This window comes from Nilaparvata lugens, chromosome 5, assembly GCF_014356525.2.
Source record: "Nilaparvata lugens isolate BPH chromosome 5, ASM1435652v1, whole genome shotgun sequence".
Classification (NCBI taxonomy): Eukaryota; Metazoa; Arthropoda; class Insecta; order Hemiptera; family Delphacidae; genus Nilaparvata; species Nilaparvata lugens.
The window spans coordinates 71,324,449-71,341,921 of record NC_052508.1 but is presented as its reverse complement, the minus strand read 5'-3'; the positions used below and the strand labels follow the sequence as shown (position 1 = coordinate 71,341,921).

Below are 17,473 nucleotides of genomic sequence, written 5' to 3'. Positions count from 1 at the left end.
ACAGTCGAAATATATTAATAGAATGTAAAATTTATATTCATTAGTTTATTCATACGCAAAATAATACAATCCAGACAAAACCAACAGGCATTTGCCCAAAACTGCTTCAAACCTTAATTTGGGATACACAGTCTAAAGGTTATGTTACTTGAGTAACTTAAATGATAACTTAATTTAAACCAATTAGCACAAAAATATGTTAAGACATTCATTCTGAGAAAAGAGAAAAGTTGTTTAGGGTCCGCTTTATATAGTATCAAAATCAACAGTTCATGATAATATGGTACCATATATACTGGTACCTGTGACTTCCCATTAAATTACGAGGTAATACCATCAGTTGAGCAGATCCTAAACGCTCAATATCGAAATTTTTATTCACAATACAAACAATTATTATTAATAAATATATTCATATATATTATTATTATCAAATTAATATATTATTTTTAAAATGTACCTTCTTATAACACCAAACCACGCAACTGAAGTAAACACGTCATAGATTCTGCGGCCTCATATTATAAGTAGGTACAATATTGTAATAGTACTTCACGTAACAAGTCCGGTAACGATAATTTACCGCATAAGTATGATTGTTTCTGCCCGAAACGTAGTTGAGGGCAGAATTATCATACGAATGCGGTAAATATGTTACCGTACAAGTTACGTACAATATTTTATGTCATATTTATTTAGAAAAAATAATATTGCTGAGAAACAGAAACCATTACCTGCTTATGCTCGAGTTACTGTATTTTATAAACATGACCTAGCCCGTAGCGCCTAGTTCATAACAGACAGACCCATCGAGCTCAAATAAAATAATAAAGGCCTATATTATAAGATTTCAGATGAGTTCTTATAACTTGAAACTTCTTAGATGAGTTCTCAAATTATTTGAGTTATTATATTAACATAGGACTGTATTAACTATAGAACTAGGAAACATACTCGACTGTAAAGTAAACATATGATCTCTTTACAGTAAAGTATGCTGTAATAAAAATCACATGTTTTCTTGTTCTGCAAACAGCTGTTTACCGGTTTGATTCAATGTAATTGAGAACAGCTGCAATTGAGTAAGTATGACAGTTTCCGTACTGTATGTATACTGTGCCTTGATGGTTCTTTCCACAAACAAAAGTCATACACGAATACGATTATTCAAACATAAATCTTATCTTCCCAAAAATAATTTTGAAACATATCGTATTGGAATCGTAACTCGCATTTACAATACAGTATATGATTATTTTAAAAACAATTTTGAAACATATCGTTTACGAATCATAATTCACATTTACGATACGCGATTATTCACACATATGTAATTAAAAAAAAATTCAAACATATCATACTCACATGGCATTCCTGGTATCGGGAATGTCACGGTTACTGGGCAGTTTGTCGGACGCCTCCTGGTTGAACCGGTTCCTGAGGTAGGGATCCTCGCCGTGGCGCAGCCCGCCCCCGGCCACATAGCCCTTCTCGTCGAAGTAGTTCCAGGCCAGTCGCGAGTCCTCCGCCTCCAAGGCTGCCGCCCCCACAGCCACTGCCTCCGGTGTCGGCGGTGACGTCATCACGGTCGCCTCCTCCTTCAGCCGCAGAGCTCGGTTCTCACCTGGCTGCTCACACACAAAACAGACAATAATCATTAATAATCATTAAATCAATAATCATTAAATCAAATAAAAGTTTATTCTCTTCAAATAGTTTTACAAAGTGTGTTGTACATCGGACAGAATAATAACTTATAATGAGTTATTTCAAATTACGCTGAAGTACCTCTTCAATACGAGCTAACTTATCTAATTAATTGATATTATTATTCATATATTGAGAAAATATCTGTACATAGACCATCTCCTGTGATGATCAATTTTTCCTCTCAAATTATCTCAGAGATGAGACTCAGCTCAAATTTTTGTATCACGGACGTACTATTTGCTAGGAGCATCTTATGATCTGCCCTCTATCGGTAATAAATAAAGAAATTAGGCCACAGCTTGGCATGAAGATTATTGAGTCTAATCTCCTGTGAATAAGGGTGAGTCTGGATTGTAAGAATTGAGATTAATCTGAGAATATAAAACACTGATTGATTCTTTCACTCATACAAAATAGTTATTTGTGCAACTAGTGCGCAAAGTGACAGTTTGCTGCACCGAAAGAAACGTTTACGCCCGAGCCGTAGGCGAGGGCGGAATGGTTTCTTGAGTGCAGCTGAGGAACTTTGCGCACGTATTTCACATTAAGTTTTTCCTACACTTACCATTGAATATGAAAAGTGGGTAATTATGGGTAAAATTGCCTTAAATGCATCAAATGTTTTTCTGCGTAATTTTATTATTGATAAAAACCTTAATTTATTGTCAAATTGAATAAAAATGTTGTCCTTGGTTATAATATATAATGTAATAATTAGCTCGTTGTGCTTGGTTGCACCTCTGCTCACTATAGCAGCCACAGCAGTCACTGTTACCAACTTCATTTTGATTTTGCTGCACTGTTGCTCCATATAACCTACTAAGTATTTTACGTTGCCATGTTGCAAATCTGGAGTGCAGAAAATTTTTTCCCGCACTAGAGCGGAAAAGTGATTCTTTGCGTTCTGTAATCAGTGCAGCAATGGCCACTTTTCAACGTAACTGTAGGAAAAATACATTATCAAAATGATTGGGAGAGAAAAAATAAGGTAACCTTGTGCTATTCCACTCACAAATTTAGATAAGGTTACACATAGTCCGAAATAGGTTAAGTTTTGTTGTTGTTCACTTCACAAAATGTTCAGTCCTCAAATATTTTCACTGATTATAACTGACATTCACTTCCATCGTGTATTGAAGAAAAACGAATAATCTGTTTTTTTAATTATTGAACTGAAAATAAATGTCAGGAAACAAGTAGTTCTCACTATTAAGATAGCAGTTAGCTTTCACTTTATTTTCAAGCTATATTAGATTTGCATTTCAAGAAAGTACGTCATCTACACAATGTATAATATTTATACAAATGTTCACTTCACAAAATTGTCATTCCTTTATTATTTTCACAAATTAGATTTTTAAATTTGGATGCTTCAAAACCAAACCTGGGAGAAATATTTCACATTATTTTCACTAAAATAGGAAAAATGAGAACAAGAAGTTGCAATTTAACCTTTATTTGGACAATTCATTTTATGAAAAGAAGTTTTGGACTGTAGTCTGTTTCTCTGTCCTTGAGTTGATTGTAAATGATAAATAAATAAATTTTTCATATACTTTAAGAGGTACCTCATCAAATTCTATTAGGTTACTGGCAAACTTTACAATCGGAACTTTGTTGAATTCCAACCACAGACCGAGCACACACTTTCCAAAGTTTGGCAGATTGAACATTTCGAACAGATTTGCTACTAACTTGGCAAATACTAGCATTAGCATAACGAACTAACCGCAGCCAGCATAGAATAATCAGTGCATCAACTCCACCGTAAAACTATAGTTCCATCCATTACCAATGTCACTAATCACCATGAGGCTGATGAAACTCGAACTGAATGGAGGATGAAATCCATTGTCGTCTATAGAAAAGGATACACATCGATTAGATGCACTGCAATGCAGTCAGCAAGAAGAAATGTTTCAGTACTCGCTGTTTCCAATTAGTGTCGCTCGTCTTCAAAACGATAAGTACACGCTCTAATAACAAGTGCTAAACAATGCCCAGCTAAAAAGCATTGCTCATTAAGACCATGGCTAGATGGCTAAAACCATTAGAGTGCTATGTCATGGTGTCTGACTACTGTCTAATGCAGTGATTAGATTATTTGTTAATTACTGTAGCTGTATCAACCATTGTAACTAAAACTAAAAACTAAACTTAACTCGTTCAGTAACTGGTTCCTTTACGCCTTGTTTTATGTGAGATCACACATCTTAATATTTTATACACCAATGTGATACGATCACATTATCTTCGTGTTTTGTACACCAGTAACAACTTATTTACAACTTGCTTTCGTCAGTTTTATGAAAATAATATTTCATTCATTAGACACAGCATACTTTTATATAAACACACAGTTGAACGTCGTCAAATTTGGCAAATTATTTTTTGTTAGTCTGTGAAACATTTGTGATTTTTCATGGTAGTATTGCAGACGATTTCAAATTTCAAGAACGTACCAATTCAATTACTGTAGAAGAACACTGTAGAAACTAGTTTGTTTCCGAAAATCTCAGTTCCAAATGACCTCTCGAATAATACAAACTTTTCTTGTCCCTCGTCAGGATCAGGTTCAACGAAATTTCTGCAGTACTCAGGTTTGTTACGAAGGCATGAAATGCTCATTATTGGTTATCGAAAAATTGAAAATACAATTCACTGAATCTATCGTCAATACATTCTTCCACTTTAGTTGGTAGTAGTCATTATTGCTTATCGACAAATTGAAAATACAATTCACTGAATCTATCGTCAATACATTCTTCCACTTTAGTTGGTAGTAGTCATTATTGCTTATCGACAAATTGAAAATACAATTCACTGAATCTATCGTCAATACAATCTTCCACTATAGGCCATAGTTGATCATTGTACTTTCTAGTAATGTCAATGGTCTGTCGTCTATCTCTATCATTGGGTAAAAAGGATCCAAAGACTGGGTGATAACAATATAATTCAAAAAGTTGACTTCCTATCTGTATCATCAACCCAACATCTAACCTGTGATCGTTTCATTAATAAATACATATAATCTAATATTTTTATTCACAACTATAATTAAAATACATGATGGTCATAGATGGTCACATTATCGTATAGTCAAAGCAATCGTATAATAAACAATGATCAAAACTCTTGAAGCGTGTTGAACAAGGAACTAACACTCACTGCAGCAGCTTCAAAATTAGAAATACAAGATTCACAAAATAACAAAATTGGATAAGTAACTTCAACTTAAGAAGAATTGATTTTTGGACTTCATTTTGAAATGAAATACTTCTGACAAAGGAGTATGTTAGCAAATAGTCTTCTTCTTTAGGTGCCGTATTCGTTTCGAAGGTTGGCAATCATCAAGGCGATTTTTACTTTTGAGACCGCAGTTCGAAATAGGTCATTATTGCTGCATCCAAACCAATCCCGAAGGTTCTTCAGCCATGAGTTTCGCCTCATTCCTACGGATCTCTTTCCTTGGACTTTCCCCTGCATAATAACTTGAAGTAATTGTTTTTTTTCTCCTCTCATAACATGTCCCATGTATAGCAGTTTTCTTCTCTTAATTGTCATAATTACTTCTTTTTCCTTGCGTATGCGTCTCATCACTTCTATATTGGTCACTCTCTCCACCCATGAAATCCGTAGTATTCTTCGATACATCCATAGCTCAAATGCCTCCAATCTCCTCACATCAATCTCCTTCAGCGTCCAGACTTCCATGCCGTAGTACAAAACAGATAACACATAGCACCTCATCATTCTTATCTCCAAATCAAGGTTTGGATCTCGGCAACAGAAAAGCTTCTTCATTCTTGTAAATGTACTTCTGGCCTGTTCGACTCTGATTCGTATTTCTTGGGTTCTGTCATTGTTTGCATTGATGGTTGTTCCTAGGTATTTATATTCTTTTTCTCTCTCAATAGGTCGGTTTTCTACATATACCATAGGAAATAGTGTTTACCATTAGCAAATGGAAATACCATTAGCAAATAGTGTTAGCGTAAAACTCCGATCTATGTTGAAATTAATGGCAATTATTGGCAGCCTAAATTAAGTATCAAGCCTGATGTCATTTATCAGCTACAGCTTCAGCTTCAAAATTCTAATAGAAAGGTTCATTTTATTCATAGTATGATGAGTGAGATAAGGATCAATATCCTTATAACACAATTTGCACTGTCCTTAGCAAAAAAACGATTAAGACTTGTCAACAGATTTCATTACACTTCACAAACCATGAATAATTTGACACAAAGCCTTCTTGACATCCATAACAATCACGCAATCCTACAGATTTGATGTTCCACTTCATAATTAAGGCAAAAAAAGAATAATACTGGTGACATACGAGACACAATATTGAAACTGATAGTGCTCATAACACCAGGTGACGAGAATAACTTTCTGAAAGCTCTTGTAGGGATTTGGCAGACTTATGTCGCTGCTCCAGCACTTTGCAACGGAATTTTAAATAAGTTGTTGCTTTCTAGTTGAATTACACAGGCATTGCGCCCCCCCCCCCCGACCCCCGAATTGAGAGTTAGCAAAAGATTTGATGAACACGATTCGTGTTTGAAGCGATACTGAATTAACAACGACGAATGTAATCAGCTATTCTCAATCCACAGGCGATACGTGGCACCCTGTATTATTTATGTCTTACAACCAGGTAACTTCAGTCTCGGGCTTCGTAAAAGTGAGCCCTGAATTATTCGAACTATCAAGGGTGCACTACAGTAACCGATGATATTTCACCCATGTCAAATCGGGTTTGGCGTTAGATCAACCATGGGCTCCTATATTTGTAGTTCACGAGGGTGAATTGGAACACAACTATGAAATTTCTATGCATTCAATAACTGGAAACTCTTCATCGATATTCTATATATAGTGAGGTCCACGTTATAATGGCAGTGGAGAAAGATACGAGAACAACGTTGCCGATCCTCTGTCTTGTCAATGCCTTCTAAAAGACGGTAGCTGATACAGGTTTATTGATAAAAACACTTCATTCACATGGGCTACTTTTTAAATTAATAAAACAATATAAAGAATATTAAAACACCCTTTATTTTTAAGTTTTTTTTTAAATAAAGGGTGCTTTGAGATTTTTCTATATTGTTTTATTAGGTTTGAAGGATGAGACGATGAAGAACGGAGAAACAAAATAGCAGAAGATGTAACTAAATTTTAGGAACTAGAAGATGAAGAAAGAGGAAAATCAGAAGGAGTTAAACATAAAGTAGAAGGCGGTGAAGGAACAAAGCAAAAGAAGTAACTAGAAAATGAAAAAGAGAGGAAAATAAGAAAAAATGCATGAAAGATGGGACGATGAAGAACGGAGAAACAAATCAGCGGAAGATCTTACTAAATTTGAACTAGAAGATGAAGAAAGAGGAAAATCAGGAGGAATTCAACAAAAAGTAAAAGGCGATGAAGGAACAAAGCAAAAGAAGTAACTAGAAAATGAAAAGAGATTGAAATAAGAAGAATATATGAAGGATGGGACGATGAAGAACGGAGAAACAAATCAGCAGAAGATGTAACTAAATTTTAGGAACTAGAAGATGAAGAAAGAGGAAAGTCAGAAGGAGTTCAACATAAAGTAAAAGGCGATGAAGGAACAAAGCAAAAGAAGTAACTAGAAAATGAAAAAGAGGGGAAAATAAGGAAAAATACAGGAAGGATGGGACGATGAAGAACGGAGAAACAAATCAGCAGAAGTTGTAAGAAACTAGCCAGTACTGATGATTGAATTTAGCGGTGACCTTGCAACGGTCATAGGCTAATGAAAGCAGATGGAGTTCAGCCTTTCCGTCAGGCACACTGCCATTGGTCAGAATAAGAAAGAGAAAGATCGATGAGGCAGGGAGAGAGAAAGAGTGAGAGTAATAAAGAGGCTCAAATTGCAGCGTCGACTTGCAAATGAAGACGTGAGTGCGTGGCTGGAATCGCGATGATACTGCCCCTGTGGGGGGATGAGCCCCCCAAACCCCCCACCCCAACCAAAAGCTTCCCCCCCAGGGGCGGTGATCCCCCCACCGGGCTCAGGCTGCCAACTTTGATTGCCCCAAAACTGAAATTCAAACTGCCGATATCTGAGCGATGATACTGTATCAAGTTGTCCAATTACTACATAATAAGCAGACACTAATTAAACTTTGGATAAATTTCCACTCGCATATCCTTCTACCAATCATGACCTACCTCACTTCACGTTTTTCACATTATTTCTCCATTAAGAATAAATAATGTAAGAATCATTTATTCCTATTGAATGAAAAAGACTGAGAAATTGTCAAAAAAAACACTGATTTATTGATAATTAGAAAGACCGGTTTCGGTTATTACACCATTGTCAATCTCTGATAAACTAAAACTAAATACAGGAGCAGCAGAATTTATACTAGTAGGCGAGTACTGCTATTTGTCAAGGGCATGAACGCCTGCCATTGGCCCAGCTAGACAGTCTCCTCCCACTCAACGGTGTGACAAAATGGTGTTCTTAAGCAACAGAATCGCCATGATAACAAAATTTACTTTCAGTACAAAATAAGAACCAAGAAAACAAGTGTGAAAAATGATAAAACAAATATGTAAATGGAAAAACAATTGACTAATGTATGCTGACAATTTCTCTTATTGACAATTTCTCAGTCTTTTTCATTCAATATGAATAATTAAAATGTATCATCTACAGAGAAGTTGACCCAGCTCATAAATCATTCTCATATTCATTGTTGATAGTTGAAAAAGAAATATTTTTAAGTGGAATTGCTAAGATATACTTCTTATAAAATAGTTTAATCAATATACACAATAAGCCATTTGAATATTCAAATCCATTCGGTCACTCTTGGTCTAAAATACTTGGTCTGGGAATACTAAACATAATTACATTTTCAAATAATAATTTTTCGCCACACTGCACAGAAAGCAGCTGTTTTCCAGTCCCTACGTAGATCTGAAAGACATTGTTTGCAGACGACTCTCGTCTGACGTCAGAACAGGTACCTTTCAGAGTACCCTTTCCAGCCGCTAACATGGAACTAAGAAAGGTGATCAAAAAACAGCTGATCAAAAAACTTTTCATTATTTGTGTTCATTATTCAATAATTAAAACATTTATAATAATATCATCTTATTGTCATTTGAAAGAATAAAAAAGTATAGACTCAACCTCCCACATAATTGAACATCATCTTTTAGGTTATTTAGACAAATCAGAATAAAAATTAAAAATACTCGGACTCCTGATACTCAGATAACCTCAGATTTGCTAGAGCTATGACCTTCCACTTTTGCTTTCGGAAGTGCTTAATAAACAATTATTCTCATATATATATTGTTTATTTTTCTGTGTGGCGAAAAATAGCGTTCGCACCACGGACAAAAATGTTTTTCCGGCTCTCAATCTTTTCTAGTCCTCGGCCTACGGCCTCGGACTTGAAAACCGATTTCGAGCCGGAAAAGTCTAATTTTCGGCCCTAGGTGTGAAATATACTATAACCGGTTTTTGTGTAAGTGGGCCTTATTATAGTTAAAATAGAGTTATACGTTGGTCCTGAAGTCCTCATTTGCGGATGACTGAGCTGTACATCAGGCGATTGACACTGCAATGTCCCATATGAGAGGCAACGATTGACCTATTTACTTTCTGATACGGTCATGTCCCCCCATAAGGGACGATTGACCTATTTACTTTTGTCAAACGAGCCCTGTCAATCTTCGTAGCTCAGATTGATGCATGGCTTCAATACAGAACTGAATCGATTGAGCTTCACAGTTAATTACTAATTACGGCACTGAATATTAATCGCTCGGCCAGGTCATATCCAGCGGCACAAATTAACCATCCATTAATCCAACACCTCACACTGTCACGTGACAATTGGATGAAACCCATCTGCCACAAAGTCACTCATATCGGTTGAAATGTCACATTTATGAATGTTTTTAGTATTGTTTTGAAGGTAATGTTGTGATTTATTTATTTATTCACAAAAATGCATACAGGTATGGAAACAACAGGCATTATAGCCAAAACTGTTCCCGATTGAATATCACAAATCATATTAAAGTAAAATTGTAAAAACCATTGTTTTATTGAAAAAAAATTGAGATAATAGTTTCAGGTGTTACACCATTCTCAATCCTATAGTAAAGTCCACATTATAGTCTAATGGATGTGGAGTCACATAGAAGTCACTGCCTTCTATGGAGGATAGCTGATACAGGTATATCTAATGTAATATTAATGCCTGATTGCACAAAAGCCTAATCATGATTAAATGTCACGAGAACCTATCAGAGAAGGCTTTTTTGAAAAGAAGGTTTCTTTGATTGGTTCAGGTGGAATTTGATCATGATTGGAATTTACAGGCTTTCGTGCAACCAGGATTAACTGTACATTCTTGCTTAAAAAAGTAAGTTATATTTTAATTGTCGAGAAAATAGATTTTTCAATGTTTAAAATTTTACGTTTACATGGTTGAGATTGAATATTTCATTTATTAATTCGATTTCAAAATTGTTGAAAAATGATCTGGCAAAGATGCGGAGCTACAGTGAGGTCCACGTTATAATGGCAGTGAAGAAAGATAGGAGAACAACGTTGCCAAGCCTGTCTTGTCAATGCCTTCTATAGACGGTAGCTGATACAGTTTTATTGATGTAGCCTAATATTAACTGTTCATTCTCGTTTAAAATAATCAATTATAATTTATTTAGTAATAAATAATATTTATCAATAATTTCATAATGAATTTTCATAATTAAGATTAAATATTTTGTTCTTCAATTATTAATTCTACATTGTTAAAAGAAGATCTGGCAACAGAGCTAAGCAAGAAATTTTATAAAGTAATCAATTTTATTTATTAATAATTTCATAATGAATTTTCATAATTAAGATTAAATATTTCGTTCTTTAATTATTAATTCTACATTGTTGAAAGACGATCTGGCAACAGAGCTAAGCAAGAAAGAAATAGCGCTATCCGCTTTGTTGAATGATAGACAAGGATAGCAATACCATTATAACGTGGACTTCACTATAGAAAAGAATAGTGCTATCTGCTTTGTCGAATAATGGACAAGGACAGCAACACCAATGCTAATCAAATACTGCCATCATAACATGGACCTTACTATAGTAAACTGATAGCTTAAAAATTGAGCAGCAGAAAATACAGTGGTGATGAAGCCTAACGATGAGCCATTAGCTATCGACCAATAGTGGTTGAGCTCTACTGCCATTGGTCGAGACAAGACATGCCCAACTATTCTAAATATGGTCATCAGAACCGTTGGACAACAACCAATGAAGAGAAACCTAGTAATTTACAAAACCAGATAGATAATATGAAAAATAAAGGAAGAATAATTTAGTTGAAAATTAGTGAACACGAAAATGAAAATTTCATAAAAAACAAAAAACTTGATTTTTTTAATAATAAAACAGTGGTTTTGACAATATCAAGTCGTTTGCCTCATATCTATGAATGTTCTTAATTTTCTCCACATCATTCTAGTTATCTCTAAAACGATATTCTGAAAAAAATTGTTTATTTTCAAATTATATTTTGTAAATCTATGTAATGGGAAACTACATAGTTGGTTTGTCAGTATGTCAGTTGGTTTGTAGTATTGAAGTAGATAACATCACGAATCTGACATTCAGCCCAATGCTTTATAAACTCATTCCAATTCAATTCAAAGAGCATAATAAAAATTAATCATTACAAAATTTAACATTATAGGATTACAACGGTTTCTTTCAAAAAATCCAACATACACAAATAACTATCAATGATGACTATCAATTATGTAAGAAATTCGCATAATTCTACAGATGGAAATTACTGAGAAATTGCAATTATTCAAATGCTGATGAATTAATAATTATTATTAAATGAAAATCCTAATTAAATGATGTATTTAATTATAATAATAATTATTATTAGATTGACATAATGTAAAATTTATGTCAGAAAATTTAATAATTTACCATTTTTTCAAGTACATTTTCTCTATCCAGCCGAACAAGATTTAAATCTCACTCTTGACTACATTTCAATTCGACAACATGGGATAGATCTAATAATAAAAGCATGAGACTGAACAAAATCGAGATTTATTCATGCTTGAGAACTTAATTGAATCTTCACAGCTACAGGGGATTCCCTTCGTTATTGAACAAATTGATAATAATTGCTAAAAGAACACGATTGTTACAAACAATGTTCACTTGGGAATTCGAAAGAAGAAATTAAAATCACTTTATTAGGAGAATACACAAGTCGCCTGGGCACCTGCCAATTATTTACATTTTGCTCCAATTTTTCGGATGCAAATTGAAAGCTTCGTTAGTCTTCTATTTATTCATCAATTAAAAGCATCTCTGGGTCGTTGGAATGGCGACTGCTTTGTCTTTCAGGAAATCAATTTTCATTTTGTAGCAAAGTATCTACCTCTTCAATTAAGAAGTCCCTTCAATTTATTAAGGCTGGCTCTCTCTACTAATTTATTCTCAATCCTCTAAAGATAATCAAAATACGCTCCATGTTTCTCTATAAATTGAACAAAAATGGAAGAGGATTTCAAGGACTTGTGAGCATTTCAACAAAAATTAAGAACACCATCACGCAAATCGCAGTGTTTTGCTCAAGGATATAGGCTATTGTGGTGAAATAAATATTACTATGTCATTTGAGTATTCATATGAGTTTTAGGTCAGATGCATTAGAGAAATCAAATATAGAACCAAATAAATCACGTTAAGAATTCTATTTTCAATTACATTCCTTGAATTCATTCACAGGATTCTCATTAAGCAAGATTATACCATAGGGATAATTTCCGGGAACATTTAACCCTCATAATGTAGGGTCAGATCAAATGGAAAAGGTCGAAACGCTGCAATTAGCATAATAAGACTTATTAATTCTCATTAGACAGAGAACAAAACATATCTGTTCGAAAACAATACAGGAAAAAGGTTTCTGACAAGCCTTTTGTGCAGAGTATCAAAACAACGCTATTAGGGTGTATTTAATGGGGAACTGGCCACAGCTATTATACCTGGCTTTGTCTCGATAATTAAATGAAGTTTGTCATCAGAATGAAAATGCAGCAAGCTTCAATGGCCAGGGTTTCAACAATTAGCTTACTTACCCATCCCACCAATCATTCTGTCTCTCTCTGGTTAACAGCCATTAACATTCTCTCTCTCTGTCATTCCCTCTGAAAGCTGTTGGAAGCGATCCCTCCACCAAAGTGCTTTTCATCGTCATTAAATATTGATCACCAAAGATCGAACATTATTTTTAACGAATACAAAAACTTCAAAGAACCTGCTAAAATTGAAGTGTTTTTTCACCACTTGCCCCATGAATAGCGTAGCCGCAGGGAAATTTCAATACAACGTATATTATTTTTTCAATATGTTATTTGAATCTATCATTGATATAATTTTGTCGTTTGGCTAAAATTGTTATACATAGAACATAAATATATACAAGAAACAATTAGATTAGCAGAGATTTCATCTCCTTGTTTTGGTTATGTGAGGAATTATTATTTTTCTAATGTATGAATTTTTTGGCAGATAAATTTCAAATTGTCAAATAAATATGGTAACATTTTCTGTCCACTACATCATCAGCTATAGTGCCACATCCAGATCCTCAATTCATGCCACAAATGCGGGCAAAACTTCAACCATATGAGAAAAGAAAAATCTTTAAAAGTCCAACTCCGCCTAATAAAGAATTTTTCCTACAGTTACGTTGAAAAGTGGCCATTGCTGCACTGATTACAGAACGCAAAGAATCACTTTTCCGCTCTAGTGCGGGAAATTTTTTTTCCGCACTCCAGATTTGCAACATGACAACGCAAAATAGTTATTAGGTTATATGGAGCACCAGTGCAGCAAAATCAAAATTAAGTTGGTAACAGTGACTGTGGGTCTAGCACGTTTGTCATAATATTGAGGCGGTTGATGTGAGGGGGGGACAGCGACAGCTACCTCATTCAGCACACAGCCATTCAAACACACATACTACATTCTATTTTATTTATTAATAATAAAATTACACAGATATACATTTGATGCATTTCAGGCAATTTTACCCATAATTACCCACTTTTCATATTCAATGGTAACTGTAGGAAAAACATAATGTGAAATACGTGCACAAAGTTCCTCTGCTGCACTCAACAAACCATTCCTCATTCCTCATGAGCTGCACTCAGTAAACGTTTCTTTCGGTGCAGCAAACTGTCACTTTGCGCACTAGTTGCACAAATAACTATTTTCGTTTTCACTTTCATATCTTATCACAAATGTGAGGAATTTATCATGATGCGTAATAACATAGTGAACTGTATTACAACAATGAAACTCCAAGCACATGAAAACAATATCAGACACATAATGATACACACATCAGAATTCATCTGGTGATCTTGAAGATCACCTTGAAAATCATGGAACCGGATCTTGATAAAATATGCTGTCGTCGGCTCTGGATATCAAACAATTTCAATAGAAATAATGTAGAAAATAATAAGAGATAAACGTAAGCAACACACGAGCTAACTTTCTATATTATCGATAGGATCCTGTTGAAAATGAGGCTATACAAAATTACAGGTTATATGAGTAGAGAAGTTGAGAACTTGAATATGAGTAGAGAACTATATGAGTTATATGAGTGAAGTAATCACTTCACTTATATAGGCTTCTTTAATCAAATTAATGAAAACAATATAAAACTTGTAGTACCTACCCTTTTATTTAAACATTTTAAAAACTTTAAAGGTTACTACAAGTTTTATATTGTTTTATTAATATGAGTAGAGATCTCTCGCTAGTTATTAACCACTAATTTGTTAAGCTAATTCAAAAATAATATGAATAAATAGCCAAGCGGACAAAGACCACAGTAATTAATTGTTCAGAAAAACAGAAATCAAACATAGTAGCGTAAATCGGAAGCAGATGAAATACACTATAGTGCAATAGATTAATTATTGAAAAAGTTACTGGATTTCTTTCATTTACATGTTCTTTTCACGATGAAATTCAACGATCATCGCATGCTGAAAAACTTACCAATATAGTTCGCAAATGGAGAAATTGACAAATTGTTTATCTAAAAATACTTGACATCTCAAATCAATAGATACGTTACTAGAGGTGATGCAAGAATAATGAAAATTATAATATTGAAGAATGAAGTTTGATGTGGAATGTTAGATCTAAAGTTAGCGACAGAGCATAAAATCTATCAGCATGATACCTCAAAGTTAATTTCATTCTCAAAAATGAATGAATTAAAGGATTATTAGCAAATCCACAAAATATTTGAATAAGAAGAAAAAATATCAAAGATGGGTCTCCACCCTTTTGTGCATTTATTTTTTAATTTTCAAATATGTGAATTACAATATTTCTGTCAACTCAACCGAGGTAGTTCATTGCCATGGAAAGTATACAGGACTATTTACTAGCCTTTTCTAGCTATTTAATAACTTAGCCTTGGTTCATTCAGTCTCAAAAATTTCAGTTGCCTGAAGGCTGCGCAAAGGCTAAAAAGCACTTTCTACTCGTGATATTTTTCTGAGTTTTTCTATTTATAATATCATCAAGCTATCAAAATGAAAAATTTTTCTCTGGAAAACATTTTTTCCGATCATTACTTTTTGAGATATTATGAGAGACTGAAGTTTGAATTTTTGGGACAACATTTCAAATTCGGTAAGAGATGAGTAATCCATGAGATTTAGAGGATGGATTCTTCATGGTATTGTTGATCTAGTTAAACTAAAATATTCTGGGAATATCAATTTTTGGAAAAGTTATTCAATTTACTAAAAATTATTCGACTAAAAGTTAGAGGCGAGACACGCCCAATATAATATGGTATTCCAAATATCGTCATATTCTACGTTCTTCCCATAAAACAATTTCACAATTCAGCAGATTAAGAATGATCAACTTTGGCTGAATTCAGATAAAAAAATTCTGATTCAAAAGCAAGAGAGAACATTGCAAATGTAGCTCACACCATTTGTTAAAGTAGAATTGTTCTAATGTCCTATTGCACTTGTTCTTGTACATAACCTCACTCGTCGTTATGGAAAGGATTTTTGCAATGTCAACATATAGGAATCAGTTTCTAATCAGAACAGAACCAGCAATAATATTCTATTACTTAGGCTCGATCTCTTGGACACTTAATTGAATTAGTTCACTACACCTATGGTCGTGAAACATGGATTTAATGGTGCATTGGATCTTGTTAGATATCGGGCCCTAATATTAGAAATTTGTAGATATTTAAAATAATTGAACTGAAAGTTATTTTTAGTAAAAATTGATCTTAAAAATTGATATTTTCAGAAAATGTTTGTTTTACTAGATTAAAAATACAATGAAGAATCTATCCTCTAAATCTCATGGATCTATCTCTTACCGAATTTGAAATGTTGTCCCAAAAATTTAAACTTCAGTCTCTCATATCTCAAAAAGTAATGATTGGAAAAAAATGTTTTCCTGAGAAAACTTTTTTCATTCTGATAGCTTGATGTTATACAAATCAAAAACTTTGAAAAATATCAGGAGTAAAAAGTTTATTTTCAGCCTTTGCACAGCTCATGATATTTCCAACAATCGTGGTGAGTTTATTCTGTCTTTGTTTATTCTGTCTCAAATATTTCAGTAGTCTATTTTGGTAGGCTGTTAAATTTGAAATGAACAGAATCACGATATTTTCAACAACAGTGATGGGTTTCAGCTTCCAACGGAGAAACATGAGAAAGCTTTTCAATCCTATATGACTTATCAATGGCAGAGTGCCACTCAAATTCCATAACCTATATAATAGTGATGTCCTTTCCCTGACTCCATGACAGCTGAACATCCATATATTATGTAGTGGTCTACACGATAAGCTGTCCTCACATGTGACTGGAGATAAGCAGAAGAAGCATGGAATGTCGGTTGTAATCTCAAGAATTCAAACTTTTCTCAAGTCGTTCCTTACAAGATTTCTAGGTTTCTCACACTTCCAAACTAAACTCTCAGGGTTTAGAGAAGTTTTGTGAGAGCCTGAAATATGGGTGATTACTGAAATCACAGATCTACTTGTTGAACTAGACATGAATCTCTACAGTAGTGTTGAAAATGTGACTGGTAAAAGCCACGAAACTGTAGTCTAGTGCTTTTATTTTAAATGAATAAAAATATCTCATATGATATATGAATATAATGAATGACAATGTTTTTCCATAATGCTCAAAAAAATCATTTGCTCAACAGTAAGTTGAAGTTCTGCCATTCGTTAATGAATATCATGACCATTCATAATAATTTACAATAAGTAAATAAATTACAGTTACCGGTTGTGTTGCATCTCGTATGACAAACATGAATTTGTATCCTATCCTGTATTAAGCTTGTATCTGTGCTCAAATATACCTTAGGGGTATTCACAATGTTGGAGTTAGCTGGCTAACTCCAGCTATTTGCTAAGTCTGTGTTAACTCAATGCTATAGTGTTACGTTAGAGAAAAAATAGCAGACGAGATAGCAGATACCGCAGGTTTGAGTCCGCTAACTCTGTTAAAACGGCGGCCATATTTGTTTTGGTCATATTTGGTAGGAAAAGTGAGGTTATAAACTGTGAGTCACACGAATTATCCGCTTGGACCGCTATTGCAGTTAACTAATAGCAGATAGTTTTAGATGGGGCGTTCACAA

General features: G+C 34.0%; 1 protein-coding gene across 1 annotated transcript in view; it reads right to left on the bottom strand.

The window, feature by feature from the left end:
- The window catches only part of LOC111054357 (polypeptide N-acetylgalactosaminyltransferase 2), a 313,295-nt gene that overhangs the window by 37,398 nt on the left and 258,424 nt on the right, over positions 1-17,473 (bottom strand). The window contains exon 2 of the mRNA XM_039429596.1: positions 1,366-1,628. Coding sequence (XP_039285530.1) covers positions 1,366-1,628 — 263 coding nt within the window. The remainder of the gene's footprint in view (positions 1-1,365; positions 1,629-17,473) is intronic.